The sequence below is a fragment of the Arachis hypogaea genome, chromosome 5 (assembly GCF_003086295.3).
Source record: "Arachis hypogaea cultivar Tifrunner chromosome 5, arahy.Tifrunner.gnm2.J5K5, whole genome shotgun sequence".
NCBI classification, from domain to species: domain Eukaryota; kingdom Viridiplantae; phylum Streptophyta; class Magnoliopsida; order Fabales; family Fabaceae; genus Arachis; species Arachis hypogaea.
The window spans coordinates 40,123,073-40,142,258 of record NC_092040.1 but is presented as its reverse complement, the minus strand read 5'-3'; the positions used below and the strand labels follow the sequence as shown (position 1 = coordinate 40,142,258).

The 19,186-nt window shown below is 27.9% G+C and overlaps 2 protein-coding genes across 2 annotated transcripts; both read right to left on the bottom strand.

Moving 5' to 3' along the window:
• Positions 1 to 77: 77 nt before the first annotated feature.
• On the bottom strand, positions 78 to 2,176 carry LOC112801400 (uncharacterized). Its single transcript, XM_025844103.3, has 7 exons — positions 2,030 to 2,176; positions 1,820 to 1,939; positions 1,192 to 1,626; positions 977 to 1,116; positions 782 to 902; positions 521 to 661; positions 78 to 398 (listed from the first exon to the last, which is right to left on the bottom strand). Exons 1-7 carry the CDS (start codon positions 2,087 to 2,089, stop codon positions 315 to 317), a joined length of 1,101 nt encoding a protein of 366 aa, XP_025699888.1. The 5' UTR covers positions 2,090 to 2,176; the 3' UTR covers positions 78 to 314.
• Positions 2,177 to 4,139: 1,963 nt separating this feature from the next.
• LOC112801399 (hexokinase-3) lies at positions 4,140 to 8,351 on the bottom strand. Its single transcript, XM_025844102.3, has 9 exons — positions 7,703 to 8,351; positions 6,781 to 6,931; positions 6,507 to 6,686; positions 5,985 to 6,059; positions 5,390 to 5,545; positions 5,207 to 5,305; positions 5,000 to 5,127; positions 4,755 to 4,836; positions 4,140 to 4,665 (listed from the first exon to the last, which is right to left on the bottom strand). Exons 1-9 carry the CDS (start codon positions 7,972 to 7,974, stop codon positions 4,312 to 4,314), a joined length of 1,497 nt encoding a protein of 498 aa, XP_025699887.1. The 5' UTR covers positions 7,975 to 8,351; the 3' UTR covers positions 4,140 to 4,311.
• Between the last annotated feature and the right edge of the window lie 10,835 nt (positions 8,352 to 19,186).

The window sequence follows — 19,186 nt, the reverse complement described above, 5'->3', positions numbered from 1 at the left end:
TTTTCTCGATTAGAAAATAATACACATGAATTTGAATCCTTTTTTGGCTTTAAACGCATCAAAATTAAATGAGCATATTTTCTTGGGATTGAAATTTTAAATAATATTACGATAGCAAGGGTTTGAGGGTTTCAAAACAATGAACAGAGTAAGGCCATGATGAGTAGTAGAGTACATTCATTATTCATGGGACCTGCTGAAGGTAATCTAGCATCTTCCTAAAAACACAATCGTCAGAGACTATATAACTTTAGTCTAAATACTGCTAATAATTAACTAAACATAACTTTGCAGAAAAGTTTGCACCGCAACGATCAGGCTTTCCGTGATGCTAACTGCCTCAGATTGTACTTAGAAAATTCTTTATATTTCTCAATGACCCCAATCAAGCACACAGTCTGCCACGAGAAAGAAGGCGCATTAGTTATATGCCCAAACGGTACCCAGAGAAAAAGCATCACAAAAAACCACATATGATATACAGTTTCAATTATATTTAAAACAAGAGTGGCTTTCTTACCCTGGCAATTTCAACTATTATGGTTTTATCAGGATTACTGAGATCAACTTTATGAGGTGCAGGAACTGACTTTGCCACTGCATCAATGATTTCCATCCTGTCAACACCAGTATTTGCACGGGCTTCATACAGTACAGCAAACTGCACATGTAACAATTCTCATCATCACAACAGATCCATCTTTTTACAGTAAACAGTATTTTGGAATGCAGGTTCAAAACCAAAAATGATTGAGCTGAAAGATACAATGCAAAGTATTACCTTCTGCGGATTTTGAGTTTCCACTGGAAAGTGCTGCTCCACAAGAGGCTTGATTGCCCTTGAAATTTCCTCTTTTGAAGCATAACATGAGACTTCAATTGGCAAAATTCTCAAAATAAACCTAAAAGTGGGCAATACTGTATCACTGTTTCTCATTTTCTCATTTTTTGTTTTGACAAAAGAAACTGCATGTACCTTGACATATGTTTCCTCGTCGATGCTGCTGATGTCACTATCTGATGAACTATATCTTTGGGGCTTTTGTCCCCATCTTTCCTTCGCATTTGTACAAATACAACACCATTACAACCTGAATCAAGCTTGAGAAATCGTCTCTGCAAGAAGGAAAAATCAATAGTGAGATCAACAAGCCAAACTTTTAACAGAGAACACTAGTCCTATCAAGTCACCTTATTCTTGTCTCCCAATTCTTCAAGCTCTTCTTCAATTAACCTATCAATCGACTTCTGTTCCCCTTTCTCCTTCGAATTGCATGTTGGGGCATCTGTTTTGGAACACTGTTTCATGGCTGGTGGCTCATCAGCTTTATTTTCAACTTCTCCTTTATCATCATCAGCTTTGTCTACTGGATCAGCATTGGAATCATCGATCTTCGGAGCATCTGATTTTCCCTCAGCTCCATTGCCACAATTTGCATCACCATCATCGTTATCTTTTCCCTCAGTTATAAGCGTTTTGTCCCCCTTTTCCTCTTCTTCCTGCTGCTCCGCCTCATCGTCACTACTAGAAGAATCAGAATCCGCGAACGTAATCTTTGTATTCATAGGTTTGTTAGGTAATCCTTTAGCACCTGGATTTTCCCCATGAACTAGCTCTTCATAAAACTGTTAGACAAAATCAACACAGCATAGCATGGCAAATCAAGCAATTATATTATATAATCTACCAAACGTAAAAGCTAAAACGAACATTTGCAATTGATAAGAAAAGAAACAGAACTAAATCCCTAAATTAATTTCACGAGTAAATAATTGATGAATTAGTGCTGAGGGGAAAAGGAGGGAAATTATATAGTACCGATTCAAGGATATTGAAAGCTTCACGAGAGGCTTGGTGCTCCCTACCACCGTCGCAGGTGATGAAGAAACCTTGAACGCCGGGGCGCAGTGGGTATGAACCCTTCTTCTTCACTGGCTTCTGAGAAAAAAAAACTAAGTGTAAGAGGGGCAGAGAAATAAAGCGTGAATAAAAAGCAACGGAAGAGAGATGAGAGAAGAGAGGAGAGACATTGTGAGGGAGATAGCGCTTCCTCTTCTTGCCGGCGGCGGCGGCTGCATCGGGCGCCATTCTCTTCTCCAACACTTCACTCACTCAATCACTTAACCGCCTATCCTTCCTCCCACGTCCTTTTATTTTTCGTTTCAATTTCAATTTTAAATAAAAAATATTTTATGTTTACTTATTATTATTATTATTATTATTATTATTATTATACTGTTGTTTTTTTTATTATTAGACTATTGTTATTTACTTATTTACCAATACGTTCTAAATAAGAATATTTAAAGATTATTTAAGTTGAATTTAAGATTGAAAATTTCTAAAAAATCAATTATAATATAAATTAATTCAGTTAATTTTTTTAATTTTAAAATTTAAGAAAATAGGAGTAGTGAGGAGTTTTATTTTTTTTAATGTAACTAGCATATTTTTTCATTAGTTTGCTGAATTGCTGTAATTGACTATATTCTAAATTAGTTCATTAGCAGAATCCTTTACAATTAATTGATTATAATAAAATAAACTTTTATAAAATTTCTAGTGTGAAATGTAGAAGAAATATCCTCTATTATGGAAGTAAAACCTGCTTCTATTCATTAACATCTTATTTAAAAATATGGTTGAAATCCATATTAAATTCCTTTAAAGTGATAAATTAGTAAAATAAATTTTATATTATTTACATTATTTGACATCTTTCATTGGATTTTTAAACAAAGATCAACATAGATAAGTTGGTTATTGGCTTGAAATCGGCGGCCTGCAGTAGCATTCCTCGTTGTAGCCTTCGGTGCAAATTTAGGTAATTGTTCAATTATTTTGCCAAAATTTTGAGATATTTTATTTGGATTCTTTATTACTTCTCAATGAAAATATAGTAACATTCAAGTAAAAATTTACCCTTTTTTTTTTCTTATAACAGCTATCGAGACTTTCCTAGCCAAGGAGTGAAACGTAATGCTTAATCAGAGAAGAGAAGGATTGTGCATTCGGATTAGCTAAATTTTGGGATACTCATATTCATTCCTTAGTTGTTTATAATTCACATTTTAGTAGAGGTATTCATGAAACTGACAGGCCTACTTTAATTAGACCTGAGTTCATTCTAAAAAATACTGAATTTATAACTCAAAAGTGATTTGAAATAAATAGGATTAAAATTTGATATAAAATTAGTATATATAAATTTATTAATTTAATAAATATTATATCATATTTATATTAAAATAAATTATTTTAAAATAAAAATAATATTGTATAATATAAAAAATATTAATTGAAATATAAAAATGTAATATGAGATTATTAATTTTATTTTAAGATATATTTTTTATTATAAAAAAAGACTTCGGATCGAGTCGGATGATTCGAAGTATAATCCGAACCTAATCTAAAAACAGCACTGAATGTTATTGGCCAGCAACAAACCTTTAAATGGAGTTCAGTACCGCGGTGGATTAATCTTTGGCCTGTCGGGTTGAAAGATACCATGAAAAACAAAAAAAAATAACAAATTCAAATCCGACAAAATATGTCTTAAATTTGAACCGAATATTAAACACTTCTAGATTATCTTTCATTTTGTCTTAAATTCAAACCGAATATTAAACACTTCTAGATTATCTTTTCTATGATTAATATCTTCGTAGTCTGTTTTCTAGATTTTAGCCCGTTAATAATAAAAAAATTAACAAATTAATTACTCTAATAATTTTTCTTATTTTAGAAAAACTTATTCTTACAGGATTAACATAATAAAAATCACCTATGATGAAAATTACAAATTTAATAATAATTAATCCCACATTTTATTATTTTACCAATCGTTATTTTAGAATTTTTTTCATATATTAAAAGAGTATTAAAATAAAAATAAAAGAAGAAATCCACCAGTTGGATATAGAATTCTTATATTTTTACTCCCAAAAAAAAAATGAAAAACTGTTGCTTCCCATGAATACAAAAGCAAACTTGAAGGCAACATTTTTTGGAAGGAAACAATATGTATATTCAATTTCAAGCTTAGTCACTCATTACCTGCCCTAATAATGGAGGTATTACACGCAGATGATCTCAAAGATACGAGAGATCAATGCATTAACACAAAACTATCCAGTTAAAAAATATGACAAGAATTATATAAATGGATAACTTGGTCAAAGAATAGACGAAACATTCCCTTTATACAAAGATATTAAATATGGAGAATAAATTCTGATTTACAGGGCTATACGTATATATATAAAAATATATATATAGCAGCTGTACCCTCCTTCCTATCAACATCTTTAGGATGAATACGAGGCAGCAAGAAGTGCAGTTCCAATGCCTGATCCATCTTCTGTGACCTTTATAATTACATGCTTAGCAATATCTTCACCCAATATCTCGTTCAGTGCTTCATGCAAGTACTCACTAAACAAACTATAGCTAGAATACAAACCTCCTTCGATTGCCACAACCGTTCGCCTCATCTTTGTGTTGCTTCTACCCCGGCCACCCGTAATGCCACCACTGCCGTCCCTACCAATCTTCTTCAGGATGCCAACAATACCAGCTGCTGCTAATCGAGCCGCTCTACGGGTGACAACGTCGCACACCTTCACCACAATTTTTCTTGCCTTCATTGGAACTTCTGGAATCTGTAAGGACAACCAAATGTCCAAACCCATCAGGTAACTTGTTGCTGTTAGATTATGGGGACAAAAACTATGGTGTTTGACTTGTTTACCTCGAAGACTTCTTTAAGGATTCTTGCTACTTCCCTCAAGTCAGGAGAATTATCCTCGTGCATGGCGGCCATCAAAGGAGTCCTGAAACTCATTAGAAGAAAACAATTGGACATGGAACATAATAGGCTTTTATAATATACACCACAATTCAGAACAGAAATGATAATTGTGAATTCCAACTTTCAAGAAAATATCTCTCATCTTCATCAGTTAAAAGGGTATTTTCTCTCTTCAACAAACATACCTCAGTATGAAAGGGATCTTAAGCTTGGGAGAAATAAGTTCAAACATATCCGACTCCATTGACATCCTGAGAATGACTCTCCTCACAATATCACCCAAATACATTCCTGATATCATTTTCTCAAAACCCTGCACCAAAAACTCCATAAAGTTTAGTCATTGCACATTGAGGTTTGAGCACTAGGGATCATAAGATGCAGAACCTAACCTGGTCATTTGGATTAGGACTCTCGGCATCTAAATCAATGTCATATGATGTTCTCGGCAAGTGAGATGACCAAAAGTTCCCCCACTCCATGTTGACAACCTTTAATAAAAAAAAAGTTTGTAGTAAGCTAAAAAATAAAATAATAATAATAACAAAAATCAAATAGAAGGAGGAGCAACATACCATGCGTCCTGATGCTGTAAGAAGACCCTGACATTTGATAATAGCATCAATCCGTTCCAAATAGCAGGCATTTGTACCAGTACCAATTATAATTGCAGCAACAGTATCTGGATCGTGATAGTGCCCAAGAGCTAATGTTCCAACAGTGTCATTAACCTGATTAAAATGAACACAAAATTATGGTTTTTTAATTAACACAAATGAAGTGAAACAAAAAGAACATACATTTGATAGTGCACTAACTAAATGCAAATTAACATTTAATCCCAAGCCTCAAAGTAGAGAATTTAAGTCAGCAACGTGGCTTTTTGAAAAAGTAGCAATTCACTTAACACTCCTTCTATACCATCTACAATCATAAAATTATTGCAGGGAATTGAGGGAAACAAAAATAACAGATATCCTAAAAGAAAATGAATATCTCCTAGAACCTAGAAAAACACGATTTATTGGAGATGCAAGCGATAAAAAATCAGAAGACATCCTTAATCACACTTCTTTAACAAACATAACTGGCTTTCTTTTGCTGGTAATACCGGAGCAAATGGACAAAAAATGAACAATAATCATAAGGGGGAAAAAGGAAGTTTCTTACCAGGGCTGCCACATGCACATCTAGCCCTTTTCGCGACAATGCTTCCTGCAAACATGCAGCAACATCTCTTCCTACCTGACAACAAACAACTTCCTATCTTAATAATTTTAAATATAGTTCATCAAAATACAGCCTGAAAGACATGTGCAACTTGAACAGGATCTTTATATCTATTTTAGAAGACTAATTGCCTTGTTATCTATTTTTTAACATAGAGCAGGTTATAATCTTGCTTTGAGACTTATATCAAGCATAAGCAAAGATCAATACTTTTAATTCCACCAAACAAATTTAATAATTTATGTTTATATCTTAGAAAGAAGTTTAAAAACTAATTATTACCCTGTTCAGGATAATGCATCCTCCCCCACCCCCCCCAAAAAAAAAAAAATATGTAAAAATAACCAGCAAAGTATATGACCAAGTTTTCCCATGAGCAATAAACAAGAAATTATGCCTTTCACAAAGTTCCCTATGATATGAACTTTACTTATAGAAACTACTTGGAAGTTAAGCACTAACCATATTTACAACGGAAAAACCTTTTGTCCATTTGATTAAAATGCCTGAGGAAACTGACATTTGTTTTACGGGAAAAGAGAAAGTAAATCCAAGTTCCCTTCGGTTAGTAGAAATATTGGAACCATCTCCTTCTTTTGCAATGAACTCCTTTAATGAAGATGCAATAAAATCAAAGAGCTCCTGCATTCAACAAAAATAAAATAAGATATACTCCTGTTAGTAGAACAAAACAAATTCCAGACACCTAGCATTTTAAGACTTTAAATTCAACTACCTCGCTCGTGCTAGTCATTAGATGTTCAGGAATAGGTTGTCTTTCTACATCATTTTCCAAGACAGAAGATCGTTGACCATTTAAATGAACCCGCAAGACCCTAAAATTTGTACCCCCAAGATGTAGTGCATAATATGTTCCTCTTTCGGTCCTGATATATAAATACATCACTTTTGTATTCAGTTGACGAAATCCTCAAACAAAACATAGAAAGTTATGCACAAGCATGTTGATAATGGTAATATGTAAACATCATTGTCTTTTACTTTTACTAAGTAGGAATTGTTCCAGTAGTTGAATATTTTCGACCAATAATACTCAAAATAAGTAAACATATCTTAAAGCAAACAACAACCTATGAATTGTATAATCCATTCCCAGCCAGCATTAAAATTTACTTAAGTTAATGATCATAATAATGTGATTTTTCAAGACACCATTGTTCATACAAACTTATTTGGTGATGGAAAAAGCTGCTAAATGTGCTTAGAAACAGCATTTCCAACTATAAAAGAAACCCAAATGCTTCAAATCAAAATACACCAAAAACAAATATGCAATAAAAATGTGTAGTGGAAACAGCAAGCAAACAAACAATAAGTAAGTGGACAAAGCACACAGCTGGACACATTTATTGCAACTTGCAAGCGCGTAAGAGGGACACAAGCCAAAAACTAGGGGAAAAAGCTCAGACAAACGCAGCTACAACAATAGAACCAAAATACAAATGAGAGGGGGTTTTAACAAAGAAGAAATCAAAAGACAATTACTCAAGAAACCATATAATCACCAAAGCAAAAAACTTAATCAACAACAATAACAATAAAGAAATAACAAAACTTTATTCAATGACACAGTTAATCAACCAAAAAGGGGGAACGGAATCAAAAATAAAACGAAGAGGAAAACACAGAAAAGTTACCCATTGGGGAGATTATCAACGAAGGTGAGAAGCATTTTGAGCTTGGAACCACCTTCGGAAGCTAAACCAGCGTGCATCTCCACAGCCATGGCGTCCACCACCTGCTTCAACCTCCCAACTGGCGTATCACAACCTTCCTCAAGTTCCCTTAACACATTCACCACCTTCCTCCACTTCCTCCTACTCTTCACCCTCCTCCCAACCACCACTGCCGCCACCGCGCAAGCCGCCACCGCCACCGTCACCGCCAGCCCCACCGCCACTCTTCCCATCTCCTCCCTCCCCCCACCACCACCAACCCGATCAACCAAACACAGAAAGAAAACTACATCTTGCCTTGCCGCCACCCCGCTCTCCACTGATTATTCCCAACCATCACAAAACGGCGCCGTTTCACCATGCAAAAACAAAAAATCAAAAAAAAAAAAGAAAAACGAACTCCTCTGAATATTATATATGATTCTCTAAACAAAAACTCTGCACCGATGAGACTATTCTCCAGCGAAACAAACAGAACTCGCCGGCGATTGAAGTATCAGATTTTCCGGCGAGTGTTACCGGAAAAGTGTAGAGAGAGAATGAGAGAGAGAGACTGAGACACACGGCGGCTCCGCACTCGTTTGGAAATTAGGATGTGTTGTTGGAAGGAGGACCGGTTTGCCCCCTTCACACTTTTTATAAGGCTGTGCGTAATTACTGATTTGCCCTCCTACACTTTTCAATTTCTCGGATTTGTCACGGTATCTCTTTTGCCAAAGAGATCTTTTTTTACCGTTTATGACAGATTTTGAGGTTAATGACTCCTTTGACTTCTCACCTCCCTCTTTGCTCTCTCTCTCTCTCTCAATCACACTCTTTTTTTTTTCCTTTTTCTTTTCATGAATCTCATCACTACATATTCACATGCCATTCTCTTTGTCTTTTGAATTACTAAAATTGTTGTGGCTTTGAACAAACAAACTACTATGTTGCGTAGTATATTAATTAGTGGTGGGACTAACATGCAAAATTATGAGGTGAGGGGTCAAATTGTTATTTTAATAATAGTATTTAACCTTTCAATAATGTAACATCCAATGCTACATACACTAAGTAATTAAGTATTCCTCTTATTACAGAATTAAAGACTACTATATATGAATATGATTTGTATGAAATGAAGTTAGAGTTGGATATATATTATCTCTTGTCTCATTAAGAAAGACTTCTTCTTCATTGAGCAACAAATAAAACAGGTATATATGTATGACTGTGTAAGATGACTCTTGGCCTTATATTAGTAGTGACAACTATTACGTTCCATTTTAAATTAGAAGAAGGTATAGCTAGGGTATGATTTATGATCACATTGATGAGCTCTATTTGAAAGTAACCAGCTTGGAGTTTTTTTTTTCATTTTTTAATAATATCCTTTCATTGATGAGCTTAACTACTTTTAAAAGTTATTACAATTTTTAATCTCAATACATCTCATTCATTCATACATTCAATTAGCTGAAGGTTTTTCTTTTTGAAATTCAAATTTAGAGCGAACACGCTTTTCTATTTTCTCGATCTCAAACTTAAAATAATAATAATAATAATAATAATAATAATAATAATAATAATAATAATAATATCAAGATGTATCTTAGCTTTATTATTCTTTTGTTCTAAAAGTTTTTTTTTTGTGATGGAAATTAAAACAAAGATTATACTGTAAATTAAACTATCAAAATTGTTATTTATACACTAAAATTAGCCACTAATATATTTATGTATAAATAGTTAAATACATATATAATTTAATTTATTTTTAATATATATTTTATATTTTAATGTATATTCTATACTAATAATTAATTTTAGTAGTTAATTTTGGTTTACACTTAACATGTTAAGCTATATATAATTTTGGAAAAAGTTTAAGGGATCAGCACTTTTATTAAAATTTGATCAACACTTAGTCATCAAAAAAAAATAAATAATTTTATACTATTAGATATCATCGTCTTATACCATTAAAAATACTAATAATAACTAATTAATGACTACACATCACAAATTTTGCTGGCCTATAACTCCTCATAACTTCGAACGTGAAAAATAACACACGCTAAATGGTTGGTTCTCTACTTCTCTATTACAGAAACTATATATGTGACTAATTTTACTATATACATCAAAATTAAATGATGACCAAAATGAATATATATATATATATATATATATATATATATATATATATATATATATATATATATATATATACACACATGTATTAACAGCATGTGATTTCCAATTTATACATATCAATGAAAAGTGATGTTTGGAAAGAGTTGCTTATTAGATCGTCGTACATATTAGTTGATCAAGTTATATGTACTAATTAAAGTCTAATATTGAATACTTAACTATTTATCAATTATCATCATATATATACCCGCTCTATTATTTTATTAATCCCACCAACCCCATACAAATTCAATATATATAATTAAAATGTTGTCAATTGCTGTCCAAAATGTATGTGTTTATGACGCTGCTTTTCTCTTTAAGAGTTTAAATAAATATAAAGCAATATGTGGTAGATAGCTAATTAAGCTGAGGTAAGGTGGGTGCAATGGAAAGCAATAATAGAAACACAACACTCATTAGATATGTGAGCGGACCATGAGTTCAAAATGATTCAATTAGTATTTATGTGTTTATATCCTATCCTATTGTATAGGGAGACAAATAGCCAAATAGGTGTGTAGAGATAAGTTAGTTATAAAGGGTTTGTTTCATTAGTTTTGATCCAACATGTTCTAAATAGCAAATCTAGCAAAAGTGTATGTTTGATGCTCATTATTCTAGATGTGTGTATATATATATATAAATTTTGCCAACCATGTCTGTTTTTTCAGTTTCGAAAATTTTAAAAATTAATAAGTGATATTTTGAGAATTATAATCCATTTTTGTGAATATATGTCATACACCAAATAAATAAAAATTTGACTTATACCTGAAAAATATTAATAAAATTAAGAATGCTAGTTAAATAAAATATTCATATCCAAAATGGCTTAAATAAGAATATTTTATTATTTATATACAATTTTAAAAATGATTTTTAAGAATATATAACTTTAAAGCTCATTCTTAAACATTCTTTTTATTTGTTAATTATATTTTATATTAGTAATTCAAATTATAAAGGATAATGTACAGATTAGGTTAAACATTTTTTTGTACGACAATAAAAATAATAAAAATATATACTCTATTAATTATTTTTTATCTCTAATAAGATTTTTTTTAAAAAAATACTGCATTCATTATTTTTTTAGAATTAAAATTCATCAACTTCAAACCATCAGTTTGCATGAATGTCTTGTATTGGTTAATAATAAAAAAAAGTTTTGTTAACAAGTATCTTAAAAATGTTTTCTTAAAATATGAAAATAAAATATTATAATATCTGATGTACAAAAATGCTACAATTATTTGTTACAAAAAAACTGTTATTTGTTTTTAACAGTGAACCTTGACATAATTGAAAATCCTAATAAAAATAAAGTTAAAGCAAAACGAAGAAGGACAACTTGGTAATCCCACAGTCAACTAGCAGTCCACAACATTGTCATTGCAAATCTCACGCACGGAGACCAAGAAAATGATGGTCATTTTATTCAACGTTCAAGTCTTAAATAAATAACAAAAGGGTAAGACCGTCATTTTATATGAAGTCGCAGTGGCTTCTTTCGCCCTCTGCTCTGCACACTGCACCTCCTTTCTCGCTCAAAAATCTATTATATATTATTAAAATCAAAATTTTCCGACTAATAATATACCTGACGTGAGATATTTTTATTTTTTTAATTTATTTTATTTGATTTATTTAAATATATTAATTAATTAATTAATTAATTGAGATAAATACTAAATTGTTTAATATTTTATTAATAATAACTAATTAATTATAATAAATTAATTTTGTTTTAATCTATATTAATTTTTTAGTATATATTATAAATTAATAATTTTAAAAATATTATCATTAATTATTTATTTCATATATTTTAGATAAATATTAAATTATTTAGTATTTTGTTTAATTATATTAACTCTATGGTCTCTATCTAATTAATTAAATTTATTATTTGATTTTATTTGATTAAACAAATTAATTTTTATTTTAATTTGTATTAATTTTTTCGTCTTATGTATTTTAATTAATAATGTTTAAAGTATTATAATTTTTATATCGTATATTTATAAGATATTATTTATTTATTTAATTTATTTTACTGATCTAAATAATTATAATTCGTTTATTATATCAATTATTTCATTTAACTAATTTAAATATATGTTGTTCGATTAAATTTATTATCACGTTAATATTTGAGTTATTGTTTAGTAAAAAAAATTATCTTAAATATTTTTATTTTGAATTTTTTATTTTTATTCATTATTTACTTTTTTAATATCGAATTTAATATTTTGATTAATATTTTTTTGTAATTTATTATCTAATAATTATATATTCATCATCAATTATATAACCGTGAATATTTCTTTAATTTATTAAAAAAACACTTTTTTTATTTTATTTATTTTTGTATTTCATAACTTATTCAATATAAAAATCATATATACTAAAAAATAATCTCATTTTTTATCAATTATTCTTCCATTCGGTAATATTTTTTTTTTCTTATAATATATTATTTCTACTCTTTGAATATTTTTATAAACTATAAAACACTATTATTTATTATTGTACTTTATCTCTTTATCTCTTCTATTTTTTATTTTGTTCTTATTTATTTAAGTTTTTTATTTTTATTATAAATTTTATCATTTTTATTTCATACAAATTAATTTATTATCTTTTTATATATTGAGTCTTCTCGATAATTAAATTATATTCCTTTCGTGCATAATTTCATTTCTAATTTGAAAAATTGAGTGATAAAATAATATCTAAAAGTTGTTTTGCATTTTTTTTCTTTTTTTTGCCTTATATCCTTTTTTTTTTTGCAATGATCATGAGTAACTACATACAATGAGGTTTATGAATACAGAATAAATTTAAATTACATTCCATATTTTTTTAGTAAAATTTTTATTATCTATGTCATGAAATAGAAAAAATATTATAAATTACTTTAGACCAATAAATTTATTGTCATTTGGACAATTTTATAATTTTTAAACAATGTATAATTATCCGATGTTTTTTTTTAGTTTAATATATTAGTTCTTTTAATCGAATATTACCTTAAATTTATATTAGACTCAAATATTTTAACAGAAAACATTTAAAAGGATGCAACCTTTCTTAGTTAAAGAACGGATAAATTTATATGCTTATTACAACATATAACACTTTGGACTAAGAAAAAAAATTTGAAGAATTAGGTAAACAAAAATTCATATCTTAGAAAAATTTGAAGATAATATACGTGAATATTGGATAATTTTTAATTGTGTTTGTTTCTGTTATTTTATATTTCACTATATTTTGTTTAAGGTTTTTCAATATTATTCCTTTGTAGCTTGATATTTAAAAAAGTTTTTTAGTCTAATATATTTTTTTGTCTAATAATCATTTTTTTATAAAAATGATACTAAATTAAATATAAGTTAATCCCAAATTAAAAAATTATGTTGATTAATATAAGTATTACCGTATTTAATTTAAGTTATTTATACATTAATATAATCGGTTGAAAATGAATGATAAATAAAATTAAAAAATAATTAAAAATATAAAATGTTCGTAATTATTTTAAAACAGATAATAAAGTAATTTATAGGATATTACTTTATTTGGGTTGTTAATAATTATAAAAATAAAAAGTTAGTAATTATATTATAATATGCATGCACTGAATAAATTTTATGGTATTAAATTTATTTGGATTGTTAATATAGTTTTATAAATGAAAACTTTATACAAGAAAATTGTTAATAAAATGTTATAATCTCTATATTTATATTTATTTGATTCATGTATTTTATTTTATTTTGCACAAAAAATTGAGATTTACTTTTTTTTAATTAATTATTTAAAAGCGATAGTGAAATGAGTAGTTATATGGTATTTTAATTATGCAATATCTTTTACGTTTACTCGGGTGATGAAACATGCAAACTTATATATAAAATATTGTGACATAGTATTAGAAAAAATTATTAGTTGCTACAGATGTAAATTAAACTCTTACACTATATACTAATTGAATAGCAAGTTATTAATGAGTGTCTATAATAAAGTTATTTTGGCGTATGTGGCATAAATTGATAAAAAAAAATAAATTATTTTATTTTACTCACATAACACTTAATATATAATGGCTTTAATATTAATTTTTTATATTTTATATCAAAATAATTTATTATAAAATATATAATTTAATAATTATGTTACTTTTTCAAATTCAATAATTATTCTCATACCTGCAAAGGATTCCTGTTATATATTATTAGAACTTTTTAATTATTAGTTTGTTAAAATTTTTAATTATTGAAAATAACTTATCAATTTTGACTTTAGGAAAATATCTTTTTAATTAGACTTCTAATTCATTTAGAGGATAAACAATTTAGAATTTACATTACTAGGAATCTTATATATATGATATTCTTAAAAAATAAAATATCATAAATTTTTTTTTTAAGTCAAATGATAGTTAAGATTGTGTTTGTTTATAGGGATAGAACATTAAGACAGAACACAGAGATACAAAATTGTATTTGACAGATGAGATATGGGTAGAGATATTGTATCCAGAGAGGCAGAGATAGGGGTGTTATCGGTTCGGTTTGGTTCAGTTTTGGACCAAAAATCAACCGAACCGATATATTCGGTTCTTACAGATACACAACCGTTCGGTTTGCTATTTTTACAACAACCGAATCGAACCGAACCAATAGCGGTTTGGTTCGGTTAGTTTTTTTTTTGTTTTTAATTCCTAATGAGTAGAATATAAATCACATAACTAGAGGTTTAAAATAGTCAATAAACTGAAATAATAAGAGTAAAACATTGAAATGGTTAGGGGTTGGAGATTTTTGTTGTTAGGTTAAAGGTTAAAATGGTTAAAATATTGAAATGTATGCATATCTTCGGTTCGGTTTCTATCGAGCCAATCGAAATCGAACCAAACCGATCGGTTTTGTCAGAAAAAAATAAAAAAAAAACAATTTTTTCGATTTTCAAGTCGGTTGTTGTAATTTTTGGATCGGTTTTCGGTAATTTTCGGTCCGGTTCGGACTTACACCCCTATCCAGAGATACTAAATTAGTGTATTTTGTGTTTATCCTGACAGATAGGACACAGATACTAACAAGTGATACAACTTATTTTTTATTTTTCTTTCATTATTCTTGTTAATTTTTCATAATTTTACTTTTTATTATTATATTTTTCTTCTCAAATTTTTTAAATGAAAAAAATAAATTAAATTTTTATAATTTGTTCTACTTTATTACCAAACAGAATGCAAGAACACTAAATTTTGTGTTTCTATTTTTTATGTCTTATTGTCAGTATCTTGTTTTATCCCGTTCTCAAAAACAAACGTAGCATAAGTGATCACATCTTAATACTTAAAATTTAACTTATGTTGTTTTTATCTAAGTTTGTTTGAAAAAAAATATATTTTGAAATTAAAAGATTGACCATGTATTTGTAAATAATGGTTTTTTAATGCGATTTGGATCGATTTAAAAAGAAAAATTCATCTGATCCAAAGTACATAATTTGTAATGGTTGTGGATTGAATATGTTTGATTTTATTTTTTGAACTTTTGATCCAATCCAACCTAAATTATTGTAATTTGGATTGGTTTGGTTTATTCAAAATTTAATAAATAAAATTTTAACATTTTATTATTAAAAAATAAAAATAACTTTATGTTGGTAAAACAAATAAATAAATGAATCTAATTTTATATTTAAAAATACTAAATAATAATAATATAAAATATAACAAATTAACGTATTAATATAATATTCAAATTTAATAATAAAATAATGTTAGATCACATTTTGTAGTTTGGATTTAATTAGTTTGGTTTTGATAAGTGGATATGAAAGCCGATTCAATTTACATAGTTTGCCAAGAATGGAATTTGATTTAATCTAAACTAGTGTGATTTTAATCGATTGTTGATTTTGGATTAGTTTAAATTTAAACACCTATATTTAGACGTAGTGATATATTTCTATTCAATTTTATTTTTGTATGTTAATTATTTAAATTTGAAGTCTTAACACGTATTCTACCTCCATTTTATTTGATTTGTTAACACTTTAAAAAATATTCAAATAACTTTTAGCTTTAGTGCTATATGCATTACAATTATTTTATATGCATATATAATTATCTCATAAATATTTTAGAAGTGACATTTTTAACCAATATTTTTTTAATCAATGTTGTTAGTGAAAACCAAACTCATAATTTGAGAAAAGATTCATTGATTTGTAGGTACTATTATAAAGCACTTGATAAATATTTAGATGATGTCTTGATTTTTTTTTTTACAACAACAATAAAATCTTGTTCCACTAAGTGGGGTCGATTACATGAATCAAATGACGTTATTGTGTTCTGTTATGTATCATATCTACAGAGAGACTGTTTATATATAGATCTCGTTTGACCACCTCATGAATGGTCTTCTTAAGTTTTTCTCTGCCTTTCGCCCCTTGTCCATTTTCCATCCCATCCACCCTCCTGACTGGATATGTTCTATCGGTCTTCTTCTCACATGTCCAAACTACTTGAGATGTGATTCAATCATCTTTTTCACAATTGGTGCTACTCCAACTCTCTCCCTTATATCTTCGTTCCTTATTTTATCCAAACGTGTATGACCACTCATCCATCTCAACATCTTCATCTCTGCCACACTCAACTTATGTTCGTGTTTCCTTTTAGCCGTCCAGCACTCCGTACTATAAAGCATAACCGGTCTTATAGCTAGCGATGCGATAGAATTCACCTTTAAGTTTTAAATGCACTTTTTTGTCGCATATAAAACCAGATGCACTCCTCCATTTTGACCAACCTGCTTGGATCCTATGATTTACATCTTATTCAATCTCTCCATTATCCTGTATGATGCACCCAAGATACTTAAAATTTTTAACTTTTCGTAGGATGTTTTCTCCAATCTTCACCTCTATATTAGAGTTTTTCCTTTTCAAACTGAACTTATATTTCATATATTCCGTCTTAATTTTTTTTTACACATAACAAAAATTTGTCTTAAAAAAAGTGATTGTACTAAATAGGCAAATTAACTTTGATTATTGAATAATCAACATCACTTCTATTTCTATCGTAACAAAAGATTTTTTTTGTAAAAAAGATCTGTATAAATAATTATTATTTTACAGATGGGTAATTCAGGATTGTTGACATAAATTCTTTCTGTCATTCCACAAGAGTTAAAGATAACATATTATGCTTTTAATTGTGCATTCATCTTATCTTTAGCAATTTTGGTAGGTGCTTAAACTAACAAAAAATATAAAATTGTTTATAAGTATAAAATATAACTACTTCAACTCAAAAATAGGCAAAATATGTTGGTAGGTTTCAATAGATAACAACGTTGGTCATATTAATTTGATTCGAAATATGAATATGATATTAGAATATAAAATAATTTTAAGTAAATTAAAAAATAGTTCTCCGCAATAATTTTTTTTGCTATGATGACAAAAAAGATAATTTAAGAGTAAATTTTATGGCAGAAACTCACCTGCAGTCGACTGCAGGTGAAGTTGCTTCTGGATGGTTGACATGTGTTACTATATGATTTAAAAAAAAATCGGTTTTTTTTATATAAATGGTTTATTTAAAAAAATCGGTTTGAATTGGATCAAGCAGTTACTTTTATTTCCTTCTTCTTCGTTTCGCACGTAAAATTCGTTCTCTTTCAATCCCTTTTTCAGAACTAATATGAAACTTTCAATTAGGTATGTTCCTTTTATTTATATTTCTTAATCAAATTTATTATTTCAAATGTATTTCTTAATTTATGTTTTTATTCATTCCTCTGTAAATGATGAAAATGATTTAATAAATACGTATATATTTATGTCATCACACCATTTTGATGTTCAGGATCATAAATGCCAAGATAATTCATGGCAATTTCATGTGATGGAAGACAAAAATGTAATTATGGTATAACGTAGACTAGTTGATAGCATGAGCATTGTTAAAATTTTAACATGATCTCTTTCATATTTGTTATATGTCTCTTTAGTTGGTGATGTCATAGTTTATTGTGATGATATGATGGTAGTTTAATTGTATGAGTTAGGTCCTTTTTATTTGGTTGAATTTTTTCTATGGCTATCCTATTCTTGATGGCAATGTCAAAATAAATATTTTCATTAGTTGTTCTTTTTTTTTTTCTCTATTTTTGAATCAATTTTATTTTGAAAAAATTTATTAAAAATTTTTGTTGTAGACAAAATTAATAATATTATGTTCAATTATTTAAGGAGACCAAATTAATATTTTGATTAGATACTTTTATTTTATTGAAAATAAATTCTAATTTTATTAAAAAATAAATTCTAGTTGATAAGTAAAAACACAAAAACGTGCATGACAGTGAAATCATAATTTCTAGACAAGTAAATTATAGTCTTATTATCTTAAAAAAATAATTTATTTATAGAATAATATTGAAAAATTAACAATAATTTGCATGAAAATAGTTTATTAGTAAAATAAAAGTTAATTGATTGATTACTATAAAATTTAATTTAACGATAAATTTGCAATTGAACGTATTTTTACAGCTTAATTTAAAAGCAACTGAAAATGTAAGTTATGAAAACAAAACAAAACTCATCAAGAAAATAGAAACAGAGACAAAAAAAGGACAGATGATATCATTTATGCCATTCCTATAAAAAAACTGTGAATTTTGTTTCTTTTTTAGAATACTAAATTTTACTTTTTCAAACAATTTGTATACATATATTTAACAAAAATTAAATAAAAAAAGTTTCAGATAAATTTAAAGAAAAATTGGTCAATATGAATGAAGAAAAAGAACATATCAAATTCATCTGTTAGGAATTTAGGAATAACACGCAGAAAGAATTTAAATTATTTTAAAAGTAGTTATTTGATTTATTCAAACCGATTTTTTTAAATAAACCATTTGTATAAAATAAATCGATTTTTTTAAACCATACAGTAACACGTGTCAACGATCCAGAAACAACTTCACCTGCTGTCGACTGCAGGTGAGTTTCCACCAAATTTTATTTCATGTTAAATTTATTTGCACAAATCGATTTTAACATAGTCACAAAAAAAATCGATTTTAACATAACAGTAAAAAAATTTAAAAATTTTATTCATGAATAATAAAAAATATCAACAAATTCAACCATTAATATTATTTAAAAAAACCATTAATAAAATTTTAATATAAATAATTCAATTTAATTACAAATTATATATACTATTAA